The 22681-nt window shown below is 47.1% G+C and overlaps 1 protein-coding gene across 5 annotated transcripts in view; it reads left to right on the forward strand.

The window, feature by feature from the left end:
- The window catches only part of atp9b (ATPase phospholipid transporting 9B), a 58219-nt gene that overhangs the window by 22962 nt on the left and 12576 nt on the right, over positions 1 to 22681 (forward strand). For all 5 annotated transcript variants that reach the window (XM_072705380.1, XM_072705377.1, XM_072705378.1 and 2 more), the window contains 7 exons: positions 148 to 228; positions 3141 to 3216; positions 5802 to 5878; positions 13729 to 13889; positions 14290 to 14432; positions 16602 to 16714; positions 18328 to 18561. In XM_072705380.1, coding sequence (XP_072561481.1) covers positions 148 to 228; positions 3141 to 3216; positions 5802 to 5878; positions 13729 to 13889; positions 14290 to 14432; positions 16602 to 16714; positions 18328 to 18561 — 885 coding nt within the window. The remainder of the gene's footprint in view (positions 1 to 147; positions 229 to 3140; positions 3217 to 5801; positions 5879 to 13728; positions 13890 to 14289; positions 14433 to 16601; positions 16715 to 18327; positions 18562 to 22681) is intronic.

Below are 22681 nucleotides of genomic sequence, written 5' to 3' on the forward strand. Positions count from 1 at the left end.
TCATGGGCCGAAAGTCACAAATACTTCCTGAACATCTGTTTCCTGATCAAAGCTGTTGGGGTTCTGAGCCCGATATGCTGCCGCAGGGCTGCAGTTAAAGCTTAGCGCTGCATGCTTTGCTTATGTTTCTGTTTGATTCCCCCACAGGACCTCTTCTCAATCAGTGCCTATGTCTATGCCCAGAAGCCTCAGCTGGATATTCATAGTTTTGACGGTAATTTCACAAGGGTAAGTATTCACTGTGGGTATTACAGAGGAACACTGCCCTCAAATGTTGATTCAGATCATTGTTATTTAATTAGAGGCCACTTGGGGTTTGTATCGAACTGCAAATCAGATGTGAAGCTTCCTGTGTGAGTCCAGACCCGATCGAGCATCGCTGGGATGCCGAGGAAGGGGCGGGGCCACTTGGCGTGATGTCAGAAGTGCTGTGGGCTCGTGCCGGTCGAGATGTTGATGGGCCGCACCCCCAGACGACATCAGCAGGCCAATGGAATCTCCCAGCTGCCTTATTAATAGCAAATCAGAGCACAGAGCACGCCCGGCCACAAAGAGGACCTTTGTCTGTCTGCTCTATTCTTGGCCACACTCTAGAATGAGTGAGAGTAAACCTCCTCGCCCTATTCTTCCCACAGCTCTGTTATCCAACCCACATTTTCACGTGGTTGTCCTATTTTTTTAAAAAAGGCCTCAATCTTCACATCATGCTTTGCACCATACACCGCTGAACTTCGTAAGAATGCGTGAGATTGTGCCACATCATTAAGGCTCACACAATCACTGCATAGCGGGGAATAGGTGTCATAACTGTCATATCAGGCTGGGAGCATGAGCTGAACACAAATCAGATCAAATCAAATCACTTTTTATTGTCACGTCACATGTCACCAGTACACAGGTACAATGCGTGTAAGTGAAATGCTTGTGTGCAAAGCCTCTCGAAGCAGCTGTAGTATGACACAAATTAATATGCAATCGAAATATAAGTATAAATACATAAAACATGACATTTGACAAATCTATGTATGTACAAAATTGTATGCAGTTGTGCAATAAGAATGTACAGTTGAATAATGTACAGAAGAGCATCATGTGCAACGTGTGGTAAATGGCTGAGTGTCAATGCCCATTGTTAGTGGTCAGAGTTCAGCAATCTGCTGGTCCAAGGCCGTTCTTTTCAAGGTTCCTCACTCTGCCAGTCTCATTGGGGTCGTCCGTTTTCCTGCTAAAGCAGGGGGATCCCAACCTTTTGATGTCCGTGGGCTAGTTTGTGGCGTAGGAAAATTTCACGGACCAGTAAAGCTCCGAGGGGTGGGTGGGGCTGTGCCAATTCCATTTTTTTCAGATGTGGACAGAACACATGAACATAAGGGGTTGTAAAAAATTGAAAATATGTACTTTATTTTTGGAAATTAACCAAACCCTCTAACAAACTCCTCAGTGTTCTGCTGCCTGTGGAATACTGGCTATGAACCAGTGCCGGGGTTGGGACCTCAGCTAAAGCTTGGCTCTTTCTCTGGTCGCACTCCCCCCCTACCCCAGCCGCGGTGTCACAGTTGCTAATGGCATTGCTGGCATGGACACCACTGTATGCTTACATAGTGTGAAGGGGCCTTAGGCCTTCACAGGCCTGCCATAGGCCAGGCTCTCAGTGGTGTGTATGTGAGAGAGAGAGAGAGAGTGAGAGAGAGAAATAAAGGCAGAGATAGACAAAAGCAGGGAGTGGCAGAGGTAGAGAGAGAGGCAGAGATAGTCAAATGCAAAGGGAGGCAGAGAGAGGCAGAGACAAACAGAGGCAGAGATAGTCAAATGCAAAGGGAGACAGAGAGAAACAGAGGCAGTGACAGACAAAAGCAGAGTGGCGGAGGCAGAGAGAAGCATAGGGAGAGGGAAAGAGAGAGAGAGAGAGAGGGAGGCAGAGAAAGTGGCAGATGCAGGCTTCCCCTAACCCTAACCCTGTCAGGGGAATGGAGCCGTGCGTCGGCCAGCACATGCTCACCATGCCTCGGCGGGGCGCCGCTGTATGTGGGCCGTGCCGGATCAGGCCAGCCTCTCTGTGTGTGGCCCCACTCGTTATTCCCCTGCTGAAGTTTGTGTTTAGGCATCATCTGTAACAAGCTAACCACAGCTCGCTGTCTGGAAAGCAGCATGCAGGGAAAATAAACTGCGATTTCTCCGGCGTCTGAGAGTAAAGGAGAGGGATTAAGCCTGTGTTTTCACACTGCCTTATGGCGGTTTATGATCTCTCTGACTCCCTCTTTTTGCTGGGTAACATTCCAGATCGCTAGCCTGGGCAAATTACAAATTAGGCATTGCTATTTGCATTAATGAGAGCTGAGACTTTACGGTAAAGCGATGCAGAGCCAGCAGGCCTTACCCTTCCCTAAGACTTTGAGTTCAACAAGGATTTATAGCCAATCAGCTGGCTGCCACAGTCAGCCGTTTAGGAAGCGATACTCATCCATCCATGTGAGTCCCAGCAGCAGCACATGGCGTGAGTATGCCCTGGATGGGATGGGAGTCCTTCACAGGGCACATGGCCAGGACACATTCTGGATGGGATGGGAGTCCTTCACAGGGCACACAGCCGTGAACACATCCAGGACAGGATGGGAGTCCTTCACAGGGCACCAGACCGGGACACATCCTGGACGGGATGGGAGTCCTTCACAGGGCACACGGCCGGGACACATCCTGGACGGGATGGGAGTCCTTCACAGGGCACACGGCCAAAACACATCCTGGACGGGATGGGAGTCCTTCACAGGGCACACGGCCGGGATACATCCTGGATGGGATGGGAGTTCTTCACATTAATTATTTTTGTGCTGCTTATTACACTTGCCTTAATTATTAGTGATTGGTTTAGTTAGATGGCATTCATCTTTCTGTCATTCTAGGCACCCCTTTCTCAGATCTGTTCAGCCTTTGCTCTCTCTCTCTCTCTCTCTCTGGTGGCCGTTTAGCAAGGCGCCTGCACATATTCGCCAGCAGCTAAGCCACAATCCCCATTTTAAATATGTGCAAAGCACTGCCGTGATGTCATCTCATGTTTTCCCGCCTCTTCTGTCGTCCATGAGCCATGTGCCTGGCGTTCGCGTTCACTTGGCTGCACACTCATCACGTGCCTCTATTCACAGGAGGACTGTGAACCCGCCATCCACGAGAGCCTGAGCATCGAAAACACGCTATGGGCCAGCACCGTCGTGGCCTCGGGTGAGAGCCTCAGAGCCCCTAAATGTTCCCCTCCCATCCTGTCACCCCCCCGGCCCCCGATACATGTGAAGAACGACAGGGATCCTTACTTTAGGAGAGTGTCCTGGTTATCTGGGCCTGGGCATGTGATGTCATGGGGGAGGCTTTCGTCCGACTACTGACCGGAGTGCAGGTTGGCTTTTTAGCGCGCGACACGCGCTGTGGAAAGGTGGTGCTGTGGCTGTCTTAGCCCCCGGTCAAGTACCCAGTGCCCTCTTTGTGAATGAGAGCCTTCCACCTGAGCCGCTGTCCTCCGAGGGACAGAGGAGGATGACAGGGAGGATGACTCGCTAATGGGGGGACTTAACAGCCCCATCTTATGTAACCCCCACCCCCCCTTCCCGGATTACCCAATCCCCCGCGAGCTGCGGCCGCCGCTTGTTCGTGCCGTTAGTGATCTCCATGCCATCGATCTGCGGGCAGGCTCAGCTCTCAAGCAACCGGAGCCGGCACGATGGGGGAGCATGTCCGCAGGAGTTCCCCTATGCCACCTCCTGCACACACCTTCCCTCACCCAGACCTCATGGCCTGACCTTGACCAGAACACTTTCCCTGTGGGCCAGTGCCTGACGTCACTGCAGGGGCATGGCGTCCACCTTGGGCTCAGTGTCCCGCCCGTTAGCGAAACCATGGTAACGCTCAAATTATGTACACTAATGGCCAAATTTATGGAAATCCTTCTAATTTTTAGAGGTTGCAGTACTTTACTTAATCGTCCAATGTATGATATTTGTAACATTCTTTGATTGTTTCTAAACATTACCAGCAGTATTCTTGTAGTAATCTTTAAAGCATAATGCCAAAAATGCTGCATGTTTCTGCAGTTTTGGCCACTAGTGTATATTGGATATTTCTCAGAGCCCTGCTGGTTCCTCAGATAGGAGCAGGTGGGGCTTTCAACTCCGGCAACATCAGAAACAGAGTTTAATTTTTGGTGTTGTGTTGCCATCTTCAGCCCCGGTTGCCGTTGTTCAGCTCTAGCCGTTTGCCGATTGGCCGATTAATCTCCTCCTTTACGTCTTACTTCCAAGACAACTTCCTGGACTTGAGAAATGACTCCTGCTTTTACTCCTTTCCTTTTCTCAAGGAGCTCTGATGACTCAGAGAATGTTTGAGGGTGTGTTTAAGTATATAAGTGGCCTTCGTCTCCCATTATGTTCATTTAATATTAATAGCACATTTGTCTTTCGAACAAGGTCACTATAATGAATTGGCCAATGATGATGGGAGAATATTGATCACTTTTTTCTTAATGATTCACGGATGCATTCTTTATTTAATGTGCTGGATGTCACGGGACATTATTTATTTATTTGCGTAACCTCGCGGGACTGGGGGCCTGCAATGGCCAGGTTACAGGCCTGCATGCTTAATCATCGCACTCCCAAGTTAAACTGCAGGCCGGGGAGTTTCAGCAGCTATCTTATACCAGTCTGGGTCTGTGTCCTCTCTCCAGTACGTAATTAGCTTTATTTTGACGTATATATCAGGGTATCTTGAAATATCACCTGGATTAAACTTATTTCTTTATTTGCTAGTCTGTTGAGTACTTTTCTGCAAAGAGGACGGCTAATGACGGTGGTTCCGTGAGTGTAAATCATGCCGGCAGGAAGTGCCCCGGATAAGTTGACATGAAACAGTAACGGCAAAGGAGGAAATAAGCAAACGCACAGAAGCACAAAACAACCGCAGGGACATGGAAGAACAATTTGTGGAGATGATGGGGAGACACAGGCTGTGTGTGTGGTGGATGTCGTCTCCATCTGCGTCTTTTTTTTTTTTTAAAGACTGTAGGATTTGATAGTAATAAACATGTTGAAAATTTGCACTCTTGCACAAATCAGTAATTATTATGGGAAATGCTGCAAGCGTATTTGATGTAATTATTAACCAAGTGAACGTGATAGTGTTTTCAGCTTTTTGTGTGTGTGTGTGTGTGTGTGTGTGTGTGTGTGTGTGTGTGTGTGTGTGGGGGGGGGAGGGGGGGGATTATGTTTATATTACATGGTGGGGCCCAAATGTTCCCCACAATGTAATGAAAACCGGTTATTTTGACGTTGTGGGAACCATTTTTCAGGTCCCCACAAAGATCTGTGAATGCAATCAAAAAACTAAAAATACCAAAAGTCTCATATTTTCTGTGGTTACTTATGGTTTAAGGTTAGGGCTGAGTAGGGCTTAAGATCGCCATGTTGGAATTAGAGTTTTCCCCATAGGAATGAATGGAGAGTCCCCAGAAAGATATAATTACAAACCTGTGTGTGTGTGTGAATATACACAAACAAATAAAACGTTAATATATTCCAAGATAGTACTGTGCAAAAGTCTTAGGTAGTGTATGAAAATGTTTAAAGTTGTTTATTTTGGTAGTAAGAGGAAAAAAAAAAACAATTTATCGTTAGAACATTTACAAATTAAGAGAAATACGATTGAATCTAACAAGAATTATGTGTGTGTGTGTGTGTGTGTGTGATGATAAGATATATACACATACAATCGTCACCAGAAGTGTAAGTATAGATATTATTTTTTGCCTTTCTCTGCAGGCACAGTGATTGGGGTGGTGATCTACACGGGCAAAGAGACCCGCAGTGTGCTGAACACCTCCCACGCCAAGAACAAGGTAAAGACGCCCCATCCACATTTGTGTTTTATTTGTATGACGTCTCCCTGTTGACCTCCAAAGATATCCGTAGACCTCCTGCCGATCCACCTGTGTGTTTTTGCCTGTAACTTCACTAGCATCCTCTGTGCACTGGCTTTCTGTCGGACCTTGGAATGGCTGTGTTCAGTTCTGTTCTCCCTTCCTAAAAGCCGATGACTTTCACTAAGGTGCTTTATAAAACGGGTCGGTTCTCTTGCATTGCATACGACCAGTCAAAAGTTTTGTGGATTTTATACATTTGCATGTTACTTAATATTTACTAGAAACACACTCATTAATCTTTGCTAGCAAATACATTTACAGTATATTCACCATTTGAGTACCTTTATTAGCAAGAAAATGTCATATCTTTGATTCATCAAAGTAACCTCCTCTAGCAGTTATAACAGCAGAGAAAATTTGACACATTCTATCTGCAAGGGACATTAAATACTGCTCTGTTTCATGGGTACATTTAAAGTTAAAGGACAGCCTAGAATTTGACTATGCCATCACCACACAACCAGTTAATAGGGTGTCAGACATGCACTGTTACATACTACTTCCATGTTATAAATGAAACTTGTTTTATTTGAGTTGTTTCCTTTTATCTTTGTTCACTCAACTGTACAATGTTAACAAGAATAAAAAAATCTGCAGTTTATGAATTAAATGGAAAAGTGGTAAAACCTGTGGTGTGTAAAGACCCCTGACTGGCGGCATGTCTCTGCTGGCCGGTGTCAGGGGTCTTTAGCACTGGCAAACCGGTGCTGTGTTCAGAGCCCTCGGATCGGTGAGGACGGGCAGAGGGATTGTGGAAGTCGGCTGAGACAGGAGGCGGCTTCCCTGACACTCATCGTAATACGTTATTCAAAGTGTGAAAAGCACCAGCTGCTCACAGCGTTTCACGTCAGTCTCGCCGTGTATCGATTTCTGGTACAAAAATACATATCCCCCAGACGAGAGGGAGCGATCTGCATCTATATGAGAGCCTCTCACGCTGTCCTCATTTCTTCCTTCACACCTGGACTTTGGGGTCGTATCACTTTCTCTTCCTTTCTGCCTGAGTCTCCTTCGTTCCTCCTGTCCTCCTACGCCTTTTTCTTCCAGCCCATTGCTCTGACTCAACTTCTCGGGGGGAACTCTCTGTATCCGTATCCGAGGACGCTTCACGGTCTCCACGTCCGCCTCCTCCTCTGCCCTCTGATCTTCTCCTCTCGCTATGTTTTTTTTAATACTTAATTAAAATCATAGATCTTGGAAAACCAGAGAGCGCAGGTGCACCAAACCAGTTGTTTTCCCTGTAAACTGTAATTCCTCGCGGATGGCTATTTGAAGGGTGGCAGCTGATTCACAATGGCAGTTTTAAGGCTGGAAATTTGGGACATATAAATCTCACGGTTTCTTGACGAGAAAAATTGCTCGTCGGATCAAGTTTCTGCTCCAGATGTCGGTTAAACTCTTAGCTAGTTAATTTCCCTCTTGGTTAATTAACATGTTGAACTGACCTTTCTGCATTGACAGGTCCAACTTCATTTAGAAAGCCAAGCTTAAAAAGAAATAGCAAGATCGATTACTGATTAACAGCATCAGCATGGTCTGTGATATTTTAAGGTTGGGAGGCTCTGCTGTGTAATTCCGCCTTATTTAGCATGATTAATGATTGCCGAGTTGCTGGAATTTACCTCACGTTGTATGTATAGGGTAATATTTTCCAGGGCACCTGTATATCATACTGTATGTTGGCACAGAAGCGTGAAGTAGTACGAGGTGACTGTCTGCACATGATGTATGCAGCAGCTGTGTCATGCTGGATGAATGTAGCCCTGACATTTCCAGTGGACGGCAACACAGTTTAATAATAAAAAACTTTAACGCATTGTGCTAGCATGCAGTCCGCAGTGCAAGATGCAGCCAAACGAATGAGTTAGTCATGTAAATAATAAATATCAGGCGTTCTCGAGAGATCCGCTGGACAGTAAGCAGCACATCTGGCCAGCGGAAACCCCGCTCCGCCACGGAACCGCGCAGGCTTTCTGGGAATCGGGCCTCGCAGATTGCGACGCCGATGGAAGCGGCATGTGGCGAGCGCAGAATCTGATATCCACGCAACATCGAGTTCTCGAGCGCCCGAGCATTCCCCCCCCCCCCCCATCCAAAATTGCGAGCCTTCTGTCAACGCAAGCAGGGAGGATGCGAGGCTCGTCGCACGGCGCACGGTGACAGATGTCCGCGTCGGGCTTGTTATTCCGACGCTTAACTCCTCCTCTTCTCGGTGGAGCACACACTTGTTTATTTATGCTAGCTGTTCCTGGCTGGGGGGGGGGGGGGGGCTGTAATTGTTAGCAGCTGTAATGCCGAAAATCGCTTGTTAAGTGGGGGACTCCACCATCATTCTTCAAAATAAATAGTGACAGGTCCATTTGCTACTGGATCGCCAGATTGCTAGCTGGGCTGTGCGTTTTTTTTAATGCCTATATTTATTGAACCCCAGGGCTGGTTCTTCCTCTGGAAGGAGATATTCTTACCGTATCACCTTGCCCTGTGACGAAGATTGTCATTAAAGCCGATTTCTTATGTTGCGATTGGCTGGGGATATAAGCTCTGCATAGTGTGCGTGTTCCCCAGTGCGACAGGTGTGCATCGTTCAGGCCAGGAGTGACGAGTCTGAGAAGGTCTCCGTCCTGAGCTGGCCGCAGTTATATATCTGCTGCTCGCTATGCGCCATCATATTTATGTGGAAGGAATGCAGCAGCATTTAAGGCCTTTAAATAATAATAATTCGGTGAAAGGAGATTATGCCCACGGGATCCTGTAAAAGCAATCAGCAGTTCCCCACGTGGCGCCACGTTTAGCAAAACATGCTAGATGCTCTGAAGGAAGCCAGCATTGTGTATGAAGTAACTATATATACAGTAATCCTAGCTATAAATAGCTCAGTGTGGTCCAAATGAGAGAGCCTTGTGGCACACTGCAGATGTGGGAGGTGAGGTCACCACAGCCCCTTATCCAGGATGAGTTGTGTGAGCACGTAATCAACAAGCGCCTAATCATCTGTCTATGTTGATTGTATGGAAGAATATATCCATCCATCCATCGTTATCCTTCTGGGTCGCAGGAGGTCCGGAGCCTATCCCAGAAGCTACGGGCACGAGACGGGGAACAACCCAGGACGGGGGGCCAGCCCATCGCAGGGCACACTCACACACCATTCACTCACACACCATTCCCACCTATGGGCAAGTTAGTAACTCCAATTAGCCTCATCATGTCTTTGGACTGTGGGGGGGAAGCCGGAGGAAACCCCACGACGACACGGGGAGAACATGCAAACTCTACACACATGTAACCCAGGTGGAGACTCGAACCCTTGTCCCAGAGGTGTGAGGCAACAGTGCTAACCACTGCACCACCATGCCGCCCCATGAAGAATATCTATGGAGCTAAATAATGATAATTTCATGCAAATCAATCTGAAATCTCATTGCTGTTGGATTCCCAGTTAAGCTTGACTCTTCTGACTGTTCTGCATGCATTGGCAGATTCAGACCGGTGTTGAGACAGATCATACGGGCTGGCGGGGTTGTTCTAATAGGTTGGATGTTTTGGGGCATTTCTGGGGAACAGAATTTGAACCTGAGAGGAGGGAGTGATTGTTGGGAGCAAGCTGGGTGACTAGATTTGCGATGAATAGAGTGGGCATGTCCTCAGCACTGTGGGGGCACACAGACAAGCTGCCATTTAATTCACTGCTGCTAATTGCCAGTTGTCTTTAATATTGAGCTTATTGCAAGGTGCTATGAATCACTTTTTGTCTCTGTGACTTTTTCCCCGACTGAAAATGAATCTGAAAATTTCTTGGTGGTGGAGCCAGTTTTCTCTGCTTGCATTGATTTCATTGTTATTGAGCTACTTTATTTAAATGTTAAGTTTACCTGGTTAGTGGGTGTGTGAGTAGCGTAGTTCAGCTGCACCCCCCCCCCCCCCCCCTCCCCCCCAGGACGGTACTCCGCCTCCCCATTGACCCTTAAGCGCCATCTGGCCCTGGTCTGAAGTGCCACTGTCATCTGCTGATGATTAACGTCACCTGCATGTCGCGGGTGTAAACTCTCTGCCGCTACTAAAGGCAATTGCACACGAGGCTGTTCAGCCAGGCTTCGCCGCTCCCGGCAGAGGGGGGGGGCGGTCACAGGGCGTAATGGAAGGGCGACGGCACTGGCGACTGACCTGACATCAGAGCCCGCTGCCTCGCCCGCTGCCTCGCCCCTGCCTCGATCGCTGCCTCGCCCGCTGCCTCGATCGCTGCCTCGATCGCTGCCTCGCCCGCTGCCTCGCCCCTGCCTCGCCCCCGCCAGCCACGGCACCAAATGCGGCATCTGCCGAGTTCCATTTGCCAGCTCTCAGCTTGATTGGCAGGTGTTTAGTTTGTTTTCTTTCTTATTATAACATAATGCCTTGTGCACCAGTGCTTCTGAAGAAGGACAGATGTATTCAGTCGACAGTTGACTGATTCGTTTTAAAGACTTTTTTTTTTTTTGTGAGGCATGTCTGTCTGAATGTTAAATGAAAGTTACCGGACGCGCTTGTCACCGTCCTGCATCGTCTTATCAGACGCATGTTTCTGCATCTTCGTCGCATGCTGGCTTGAGGGGGGTGTCACGCACCCCTCTGCTGCCCGCCATCCCAAACCGCTAACCCCTTGGCACACAGCAGACTCTTCTGGCTCAATGTGCTAAGTCCAGCCTGGTCCGGTGTGTGACGTAGATTCTGGTGGCAGTGAGGCCTTATGTCAGCTTGGCCATTTCTAGAATGAGCTGGGACAGTTGGAGTTTGGATAGGTATGGCTCAGCTGGAACCGAAAACAGATCATTCACCCCTCCCTCTGTCTTTCAAGATTATTTAACGAATAAAACAGATTCCGTTCTCCCCTAAAAAAGTATTTCCAGATGACGACAACCTAATGCATCTTTACCTATCTTTCATGTAAAAAATTCTTGAATAATTGCAAAATAAGTGTATTTACACATGCTCATGTGGTATCCTTCTTAGTCGGCTGTCTATTGAAGCACTGAGACCTGTACTTTAAATGTGAAGTTGTGTCGTTCCAATTAGGAAAGGGACCCTTTTCACTGAGACTGGTGACGTCATCTCCTCACCACAGGGCGTCTGTCACGCGCCTTCGTCTGAAAGCGTCCCCAGACTCATTGTGTGATGTATCTATGTATATGTAGCAATTCTGCTAGTTTGTAGTCTTTTGTTCTGTTATTCTTTGGTAGCTACAGGACGGGAAAGGCAGAAGGAAGAGAACGTTAAGAGATTAGGGCTGTTTTATTATGTGTTAAAGATTTTACTGTTGTAACTGGATAGCTGAAGGTAACAAAGTAATTAGTTTGCATGCTTGGGTGGTCCGTAGCCCAGGAAGTGAGTTTTAAGGTCGATAGATTCATATCCTAGATAAAAATATGAATACCTGTTAAGGGCCAGAGAAGTCTTTGGGCTTTCAGGTATATATTAGATAAACACTCAAAAAGATTGTGTGTGTTGTCACCATGATAAAAAGTATGTTGTAATGATGGGAGCCAATTATAAAAATGACTGCCCTCAACTGTCTTATCATGGCTTTACCGTTAAACCATTATGTCCAACCATTATGTCCAACCTGTATCACAGGGTTGGCCAGCTGGCTGGAGTGAGATTTCCAATTCCAGACAAGTCTGCACACGCATGCACATGCATTTACATGTACATAACAGTTTTATTACGTTGAAAATAGTCTGTAGGGTTTTGCTCACTACCTCAACGCTTTTGATGTAGCTAATTTTGGGTTTATGATGGAATAATATAGATTTGCCGTAAGATTTCTTGCGTGAGCGTGAGAGTCTGAAAGCATGAGTGTCTTGCCAAGCGCGTGAGAGTTCGCAACCTTGGTATCTTAAATCTACCAGGGTTCCGTTAGCCAGATGACCCCCCTCTCAGGACGTTTTCGTGCTGAAGGCATCCAAAGGTTCTTTCAGTATCTGCTTAAAGCCCAAATGTCAGAGTGTCATCCAGGTCGGCCGGAGATGAGGGCTTCAGTGGAGATGGAAGATTTACTGCACTCTTGCTACACTCTTAGGGAGAGCGATCGGCTCTGAATCAGTGGAAATTATGCTTTTTTTTCTATGAGGATGTTTGTGTTGATTCAGCTGTCGGGATGTTTGAGTTGTTAAGTTCAGCCAGCCAGAACCTCTCCCTCAAAGACAATGACGCCTTCTGACTCGCGTGCTGATAATCCACAGCGCCGCACCGGCAACGTCCTCGGAAATCTCGGAAGTGTCCCCAACTGTCCCAGCCACATGCACTCTGCCTCGTGGCCAGAGAGAGTCTCTTTCAAGTTGATGTGGGTTCCAGCTCAACCTCAGGCAATCAGATTTATCCTAAATGTTAAAACTATCAAGCATTGCCATAAATTTCATTAATGCACTGATTGTACTTTTTATTGGTCGAAAAATAATCATTAGTTTCTTTTGCTTATATTGCTTTGAACCATTAGGTCAATCTCGGTCTGCTGTCCCCCACATTTGAATGGGTAATTTTGTCTTCATCAGACCCTGAACTTGACCTTAGAACTTTCTGGAAGCCCCAGTCAGAAGTCTGCATGCCCCTCAGCAGGATTCAAACGCCGTGTGCCCTATCTCCTGCTTGCTCCAGCTGCGGGGGCAGTGTGGACAGGGAGACCATGCTCTGCACTGCTTTTATTTGCGGCTGATAAATCAGCAGGTGTCGCCCCCTATCCGCCCCGGACCAGTGCAATGCTAGGACTCTCTTATTTACAGAGACGTAACTGTATGCCTTTTTAATATGCTTTTCATTCAACATCTCCACACGCTTCACTGACTGAGAGACAAACTTTAAAACAGAAAACTTTACCGTTGTGAACTTTCTCCTCTCTAATTAAAAAATGCCTGTATTTATTTATGTACTTGAACATATTAGTTTTTGCACTTTTTTTTAGTCTTACAGTTAGTTTTTTTGTGTGATTACATTTAGAATAAATTTGTATTTTTAAAATACTGTTTTTTGCAATAGAATTTGAAAACTAATGTAAAATGGCTAACTGAAATATTATATTCCACTTGATACAGTCTCTTCTTTAAAAGGAAGCCAGTTTCCCCATCATGCATTGTACAGTCATGTTTCCTGTGCACTAAAGTTTTTCTCCGAACATGCTGATCGTAGTCACGGGAACTCGGCGGATGCAGCTGAATGTCTGACAGTTTGTCGAGCTGCTTGCTGTTGTCTTCGCCCAGTGCAGTGCTGTCCTGCGCCCAGTGCAGTGCTGTCCTGCGCCCAGTGCAGTGCTGTCCTGCTGTTTCTCTGCCTTGCAGGTCTCCATGATGGACTCTGCGGCATGTTCTCTTCTTTGTTAGCAACTCCCAGAAATGTTCTCAAGGTGCATTTTTCAGAACCATGGGTGTTTATCAATATGCGTACTTGACAGTTCTTGTGTTCCCGTCTACCCGTTTGATGTCATATTCTACTGCCAAAGTACAGTTCCAATATTCAAGAAGAGAAGTACGGAGGATGACAAAAATCCCCGGATGTCGTTCTTGCCCAGCCCCAAATATCAAAGATGCATCAGTTGCATCCTCGCCAACGAACAGTCCCATGATTCATTGCATCCAAAGTTCATTCTTGGGAGGCAAGTTAGCAAGTATTTTCTTGCCAAGAACACAAGTGCAATCTTTGTGGTTTTGAGAAAAACACCCTTTAACCCTTTAATGACCTTTTCCATGCATCGCCTTGAGTTCCCTGCCAATGGCTGTCCTGTCCCTCTGTTGCCTCTGCAGGTGGGGCTGCTGGATCTGGAGCTGAACCGGCTTACCAAGGCCCTCTTTTTAGCCCAGGTGGTACTGTCCGTCGTCATGGTAGCACTGCAGGGCTTCGTGGGCCCTTGGTTCCGTAACCTCTTCCGCTTCACGGTGCTCTTCTCCTACATAATCCCAATCAGGTATTCAGCATATCAGTATTCATATTAGCATATCGGTATTTGTTGGTCTATTACCAGAATGTTCTTTCGGTGACCCAGCATTCATTTTCCGCCAGCTTAAACACATTTGAGATAAAGTGTTTCCAGTGTTATGAATATTTTCCAAGCTGAAATGATATTTTTACTAGAGGTTTGTAGACACACATTACTGCAATTTAGTGATTAACTTAATAATGTCAATTAGCATCAATGTCAGTTAATTCACCAAAGCTAAAAGCCAAATCCGTATGCCGAAACTAGTATTCCCTCTGCTGGGTGATATTTGGATGATTGTATGGATGTTAAACCCCGATGTTTCTGTGCCTTTTGCTTTTAGCTGATTGTCTGACCCATGACCCCCTGTTTCTTCTCCACCCCCCAGCTTGCGGGTCAATCTGGACATGGGCAAGGCTGCCTACGGGTGGATGATCATGAAGGATGAGCACATTCCCGGCACCGTGGTTCGAACCAGCACTATTCCGGAGGAGCTCGGGAGGCTGGTCTACCTGCTAACGGACAAAACGGGTAGGCCGGTCAAAACGCGCTCCTTCGCTGCCATTGGATGAATTCGAATCATTGAGTCGTCATTGTACTTTTTCAGTCATTAATCGGGGGCCGTGACTGGATATGCAGCATCCCAGCTAACAATTTTTTGTTCTGCAAATGTTTACCAAATGTTACGATTAAGCTACTGAAACATTCAATGTGTGCAGTTCTCCTGATGTTCCCAGATCCCACTACTACAACTAAGACTGATAATATAAACATATCAAAGGGTTTGAACAACAAGCAGGAAATTGAGTCGCAGTGGCTGGGGCCTGATCCCTAACTGAAACATCGTTGTCCCATGACGGTAAATTGGGTTTGCATTTTGTCAATAAACATCCCGAGCACCCCCCCCCCGTTACCGCCCCTACAGTATCTGAGACGAATCATCTCATAAATTACATTACGGTTTTCTTACTGTTGAGCGAGAAAGCTAAACGCCTTAATAAGGTTTTATTGGTGACAGTACTTCCAGTAAGATCTGAAGCAGTGTTGCTATAGAGACTCGCCGGGGGGCTCCAGTGTGTGAGGCGATCATCGTACAATAGAAGATTGATAGAATAACAGATAAAATCTGTCGCCCGCTCGCTCGCGGTGCGTTCTGACACTGAACAGAAATGCGAGACGTTGCGTGACGAATTAACAAATGGTGCTCGAAGCAGACGGGGAGTCTGATTCGCTTTCAATCTGTTGCGAGGATGTTGGTATTTCCAGACGTCGAGCGGCGTGTGAGGGAGCAGTTTGAAAGTTTCCCGCATGTGAGCCGGGCGCCCGGTTTCGCTGCAGCCCCCTGCCCTGATCTCTCCCTGGCGTTACGGGGCGGTGCCCAGGGGAAGGAGCAGGCCGGGAGGTATTTTTCCCAGGGGAAGAATTGGAGGTCACTGGGTGGTACATCTCACACAAACACACTTGCCTAATCCTTCATTTTAGTAAATTGTAGCATACGTTGTAGTGTTTTAAAAAGTTGTGTGTATTTATAAATGTGTATATAATGCCAATATATACTTACAGATGTGATTTTTTTGTGGAACGCTTCCGTAACTAAAGCATAATTAAACTAATTAATTGAGCTAGGATGGTGACTTTCCCTTCACTTTGGGATGGCATCCCAGGTCCTATAAAAATCCGCTCGTCACCGAATCAGCAGGAAGCGGATATGCTGTCTTCCTGATTGAAGTGACAAGAAACCCAGAAGGAAATGTGTGGCAACGGTGACGGTCACAAGGGGCTTTTGGATTCTCATGGCTCCCTGGATGCATGTGACTGTATGTCCAGCAGTTTTTATCGGGGAATAACATAAACATAATGTAATTGTTTTTTTACATTCCTCCTGGTATTAAGTTTTCGTGCGTGTGTGTGGGCCTCTGATGTATTTATACTGCAGGCAGTTGTATGATGACTTAACAAACCATACAAGCCCTTACTTATTTACACGAGTAGATTTGCGTGCAGTAGTTTATAGTGGTGTATTTGCACTGTGAAATGAATAGTCATTAAGGCATTATGATCGTGTATTCATCATGTACAGACTGCACTTAACAGTCTGGCCTTTTTACTGAAGTTTAGTAAACATCAAACTGGGTCTGTTTTTCTTTGTTGTTTACTATGGGAAAAGGTTTTTTTTTTATGTGACAGGAGACGTTAAGATTTTCTTCCAGGATGTTGGTCGCTCGTCCCTTTCGTGCGAAGCGTTTCTTTATAGGATGCGGATGGAAATGCATGAGTCACTTAGGAAAAGATTAGCAAGGCCGGTGCATCAGGGAGCTGAGTACGTTTGTCTGCATGCGACCGACCCGAGCAAAGAGGCACATGCGGGGCCACCCAGACGACAGGGCCCTGGGCATCCTGCGACGCTTCCCCGTCAAATCCACCCGCATTTTCCTGCAGCACGTTCAATGCCTCCGTGTTTAACATCTGGTCACTGCCCTGCACCAAGAGAGCTCAACTCACCCTTAAAGGGGAAGCCTGCTCGCTCCTGCTGCACTTTTTATACAGCTCCGATCTGCTGCAACACACATGATTTTAGCGTCGTATTTGTACGCCATATTGCAACGTCACCATTAATTACCGATTTCTGCTCATTAGGAGAGAGGGGGCAGTCATGAGTGATTCTAAATCCCGGAACCTTCCCTGTCGTGTGACCTGCAGGCACTCTGACGCAGAACGAGATGATTTTCAAGCGCCTCCACTTGGGGACCGTATCCTACGGCACAGACACGATGGACGAGATCCAGAGCCACATCACGCAGTCGTACGGCCAGGTAACCTGCATTCAAAAGAACGAAGGGCCTCCGCCCTGCATCGAGGTCCGCCGCCGCGTGCAGCTAAAGGGGAGGACAAGACGAGGAAATGATTGTGCCTCTGCCTGTCAGGAGAGCAGTTCATCTCAGTGGGGATCTGAGCTGCCGTCTCTGTTAAGGGCGGTCAGTCTCTCAGTAGAGTTCGATGGCTGCCCATCAGCTCAATCGATCTTTATATGCGGTGCACTCCTCTGTATTATTAAGATGACAATAGCCTTGTAGGTCCCCTGTAATCCACCCTGTAAATCTATTACAACCTGATTATATTAACCCCCTGAACGCATTTTGTGACAGGGGGCATAATCCTTAATGGAATTTGTGCAAAATTGAATTATACAGACATCAATAAACATAACATAATTCAGAAAAGCAAATTGGCTTAATTTATTTGACACGGTAATGGTGGTAGCGCTCGCGGAATGCGAACGTGTCGCCCCGGCCGTGGGGGGGGTGGGGCGGGGTCTGGCGTTTGACAGCTCGGTCGGCGACGCCCACCGACGGGGAGCGAGGGAGACGGCTGCGAGACGGGGGCCGTCCGCAGCGTGGCAGGGGGGTGAGAGCATCGGGGGGGGGGGGGGGGCGCGGATCGGGGAAGGTTGTCATTTCACATGTTAACCTTCAAGGGGCTTTTTTTACGCTGGCAGTTACCAATCAGAAATGATGTGCTCCACTAGAGCAGATAAATTGTGTCAAATACAGCTGGGACACTGTTGTGCCAACCAGCCCACTGCCGTGCGAAATTGATGGGTGCAGCGAGTCGAAAGGGGGAGACATGAGAGAGGAGGGGTGGGGAGGGGGGGGCACTCCTGATCTATTGTATGACAGACCTGATGGTTTTTTTTCTATCTCTATCTTGTATAAACATGATAGTTCTTGGAAAAAAAGTGGTAACTCATATAAGAAATACAGTATGGTATAATGTTTATGCAGCTTGTGAATTATCGAAACATTTTACTGTATATTTAAAGAAATGCCTTATTTATGCATAGATATTTATATAGTTTGAATAGTGCAATTGAAAATTGCATTTAGGATGACTCATATGGTGCACATGCTTTTAGCCCGGATGCTACTGGCCTCTGCAGACCCTGTGGGAACCTGTTGGACTGTCTGTGTGACCCTCTGTAGACCATGTGGTCCCTTCTATAGACCCTTTGGGCCCTCTTTAGACCCAGTGGCCCCTTTATAGACCTTGTGGGCCTCTATAGATCCTGGGGGCTCCTCTGTAGACCCTGTAGGGTCCCCTGTAGACCATATGTAGACCCTGTGGTCTCTTCTGTAGGCCAAGTGGGCCCCTCTATAGACCATGTGGCTTATCTGCAGACCCTGTGGGACCCTCTATAGACCCTGTGGCCCATCTGTAGCCCCTCTGGTCCCTTCTGTAGCCCCTGCGGGCCCCTCTAGCCCCGTTGGGCCCTCTGTAGTCCCTGTGGCCCATATGTCAACCCACTGGTCCCTTCTGTAGACCCTGTGGGACCCTCTGTAGACCCCATGGAGCCCTCTAAAGACCCCTTGGGACCCTCTATAGACCCTGTGGCTCATCTGCAGACCCCGCCCCACCCCTGTCCGCACAGGTCAGTTCCAACGGCAGCAGCACCAGCTCCACACCCTCCCGCAAGCCGCCTCCAGCCCCCCCGAAGGTGCGCAAGAGCGTCAGCAGCCGCATCCACGAGGCCGTCAAGGCCATCGCCCTGTGCCACAACGTCACGCCCGTGTACGAGTCGCACTCCGGCGAGACCGAGTCCGTGGAAGCCGACCAGGACTTCAGCGACGAGAACCGCACCTACCAGGCCTCCAGCCCCGACGAGGTCAGCGGCCGCTCTCACTCTCTCACTCACTCACTCTTTTAATTCACCGTGGTGTTACACTGGGAGAAAGGGGAGTTAAACCACTACAAGGATATGTGACACGGTTAAAGTACAGCTTATTCTAGCTGGAAGCAGTTTTATTCAGCTCATTATAGACATTACTTAAAAAGCTGTGGTTTCATTAATAATTGTGATAATATTTAAATGTATATACCAATAGATCTGCCTGAGTTTCAGCACACAAAGCCGTGTCATACTGAACGGGTGGGGTATGGAGGGATCCTCTTCATTAGTGTGCTGGCGTGTGTCATCGCGAAACGGTATCATTTACACTGGTGGGTGAGTAGTGATCTCTGTGTTTACAGTTCCTCTCTGGATTTATAGTCCTTGGAGCAGCTAACGTAAGCTGTGCGTTATCGGGGGAAGCCCCAGACGGCGTACCATAAATATCCACAGATATGGGGGGGTCGGTAAGGGTCATCGCGGAGGAAGCTGCCTGTCGTCATTTGTTATTAGTATATTGTTATTGGATACGGAAGCTTCCTGCGTTACTACGAAGTGGTGAATCTTATCGGCATTTTTTTTTTCCATTTTTTTAAAGAAAAAAACACTTTGCTGACATTTATCGAAAATTGTATAACATGGAAATGTTTTACTCACCATTCAATTTAAGTTTTGCTTAATTTTCTGCCACTAGCTAGTTCTAGTCGTGATTCTGCGACGCCTGGTGCCCATTTGCAGTCTGATGGTGAGCCAGTCTTTCTTTTGTTGGTTACATCACTCCCCTAATACAGAGCAGTGTTTGTTTATTTTTTATTTGTTGCATTCAGTCTGGACAGCTAATATCAGTGTAGAAATTGTCGCAAACCTACACTTTGTATAACATATTGTATATATGCATCACATGAAAAGAGTATGTAAAATACAACATACAAAGCACAGATTCAGTCGCAGCCAGATTTTTGTAATTAGAATAAATGCCCCTTGATGGTGTTATTTACCACCACCCCCCCTCCCCCCAGTATCTGGAGATTTGTGAGTTTGAAAGGCAGATAAGATGCAAGCAATTCGTTCACAGGTTAAAAAAAAAACTGGCCTCGACATTCTGGGGCCGCGTTGAGTGTTATATCATTTTCTGCCTGTATGAATTGTTATTTGAATTAATTGTTATTAATTGTTTTGTGGGCTTCTGGTTTTTCTGAATCGCGGTGTGCGGCCCCCATTTGCCTGCACATTAAATACTCTCAGTGTGCATGCGGTGTCCGTGGGGGGGGCTGATTGGATTGCTTCTTCTTATTTATCTGCCTGCTCCTCGCAGCTCCATTCAGGGTGCGGAGGCCTGAGGAGAAGCGGTCACAGCATTCTGGGCCTCTTCCACTCCCCCCCCCCCCCCCCCCCCCCCCGGAATTAGCCATCCGCTCCCTTGGTGATGTGTATATTTATTTATTTCTTTTAATACTCATCTTTATCTCCCTCATTGTTTCTGGGCACAGATCAATATTTAATTTTCTCTGAGAGCCTGGGAGGGGCGCCGTGGGCCAGTGTGAGGGGGGGGGGGGAGTTGGGGGTGGCGTTTCAGGCTAAGGCAGCATCAGTACCTCCGTCCAGCCGGAAGCAACAGCCCCCTGGTGACGGAAAGGGCAAAAAGGTACTGACCAACAAAACCATGTGCCCCCCCCCCCCCGAAGAGTACCTAATGTAATGAGGGATCGTAAACAGAGGACGCCTCGCGTTCAGGGGTCATGAACTAACCAATCAACTGCGCCGTGAACAGGGTGTTTTTCGAGACCTCTAGCCTCTGGGTGGGTGTTTGGGGGGGGGGGGGGCTTGGCCACAGCCTCTAATGACTGCAGGGTATCATGAACTAACTATTTCTTTTCTCCATGTTGTAACAAGGCCCTCTCACCTTGCCGTGACAGTAGGTATCAGCAGGCCTTGTGTTGAGAATGAGATCAGGGGGGTGAACAGCTCGCAAAGTTTCTCCTATGGTTCATTTTATCTGACCAAGCCTCCGTGATCTATGCCCTGTCACAAAAAAAAGCGCTGTAGTATTAAATCCAGCTTGGGTTTCTGACTGTGTTTGACTGGTTCTCACCCTGTGCGCGTGGCATAAAGATCCCGTTGTCTGTCGTCTTCATCACTCGGTCAGCAGCGATCCTGGCCAGAACGATCGCCGCCTTTCAGGACCAGTGCTGTGTGTGTGTTTGGCTGTTTGACGAATGTCCAGGCAAATGCTTGCTCAGGTCCACTAATCTTGTCACACTGTCGATGTATTTCTGAAGAGCGCATTATAATCAGTGACATAAACCGTCACAGCCGTGACCTCGCAGACACAAGCAGGATAAATAACCCATAGATTATCCTTAAAATTGACAAGCGTTTTCCTGTGTAATTATGCTTTTTTTGTTTTAGGGGACATTTTATGCCATCTTGCAGGGGCTAAAAGTTCAGCCTCATGATGTATGTAACTGATGATACATAGTCCTGTAAAAAAAACATCGAGTTTATGCCAACGGAGACTTTTCTGCTAGACTCGTTCTTCATGAGAATACAATAATGTCTCACCAGAAGAATTTACGAGCTGCAGGCTGGATTGCTTTTCATAAGGAATGTAAAGTGGGACGTATCTCCAGTAGGCCGGCATCACCTTCAAAGCGGCTGTTCCGTTACTATTTCGGGCCTTATCAGCCCAAGATGGACGCCAAAAGAGGGGTTTATTTTCCGTCCCAACCATATATGGGGCGCTGGGCTCCGCGTACCATGGCTCCTTTCATTATCGTGCTTGAAAATTGCACATAATAAGCGCAGGAATGCTCTGCACGCTGTCACGGGTTGTTTCCAACCTCGTTCTGGTATCCTTTGGTATGCCGCAAGCACCGTGATCTCACTGATCTCAGTGCCGAGTTACAGTAACAGCGATAGCATCTGTGCTATCTTAGCGTGGATCGCCCCCTTGTTTTTCTTTGATTCGGGCCAGAACAATCCCGCCCCGGATAATCATTCCGTCCGGCTGTGCCTTGCAGGTGTCCCGGTCCACGTGTTTGTCATTAGGCCTTTGAGCACCTGTTTCTGCAGCTGATATGAGTCTGTAAGTCTTTTTCTTTTGAAACCTTCGAGTTGCGTTTTGCTCATTAGTTTCAACTGCGGCGAAGCTAATAGTGCCACTGAATTCTTAGTATAGGAATGAATGTTTTTTTTTCCTCATGATTTTTGTGATTTAATAAAGACAAATGATTATGACAGTTATCCTTGTTGGCAGCTGCATCAAGTGAAACATTAGCTAATGCTGACTTGTGTGTTTCCCAGTGTTAGTGTTTATTTCTAAAATAGATTAAAGATTAATAGATTAATTGACTGTCCTTTTATGGGCAGAATAGAATATCATTGCACTGGCTCTTAAAGTTGTTACATTAAGTTGATGTTCGACATTCTCTCCTTTCTCAGAGTGAGGTCACCCTTATGCCAGTGTCCTGCACGATCCGGGGGGGTCCCTGCTTCTGCAGGTTTCACTGAAGTCTCTGAACCAGGCGGGCCGCACAGCCGAGCGTGAGCTAAACGACAAGCAGACAGGCCTCCCCAAATATAGCACCACTGACGTCCCAACTATAGAGGGCAGCAAAATTAAATTACAGGATATTAGCGGCGAGATACAATTTGCAGGTCAAAACGTAATAGCAGCCTTTCACTGTGTGTTTTGAGTATTGACTCATTTGCAGCTGAATTTGGGGAGATTGAGCGGGCGGGGGGGGGGTGCAATAGAGACTTAGTGGCATAAAGGCACTGTTGTGTATATGATGACATAACAGTCATATTTATCACCCACTGGCTGCAGGCGAGTTAAATAAAGTCAATAAAGGTAATTATTATATTATATTATCAGAAACCCACCCCAACCCCCACCCCCCCAATTACCATTATTGCCCTAAGGGCTCTGAACGCGTATATATATAAATACCAAACCATCTCATGTCATTTTAATTTGGTCTGAGCATGGATTACAGCATTATTAAATTATATACCAGAAAATGGTTTAATATTAATCGCATCATGTTTGCCCGCTATCAGCGGAAGAAAAAAAAAACGCGTCTTGATGGGCGGAGACGAGTGGCCCATTCGTTAT

The sequence above is a fragment of the Paramormyrops kingsleyae genome, chromosome 23 (genome assembly GCF_048594095.1).
Source record: "Paramormyrops kingsleyae isolate MSU_618 chromosome 23, PKINGS_0.4, whole genome shotgun sequence".
Lineage (NCBI taxonomy): Eukaryota > Metazoa > Chordata > Actinopteri > Osteoglossiformes > Mormyridae > Paramormyrops > Paramormyrops kingsleyae.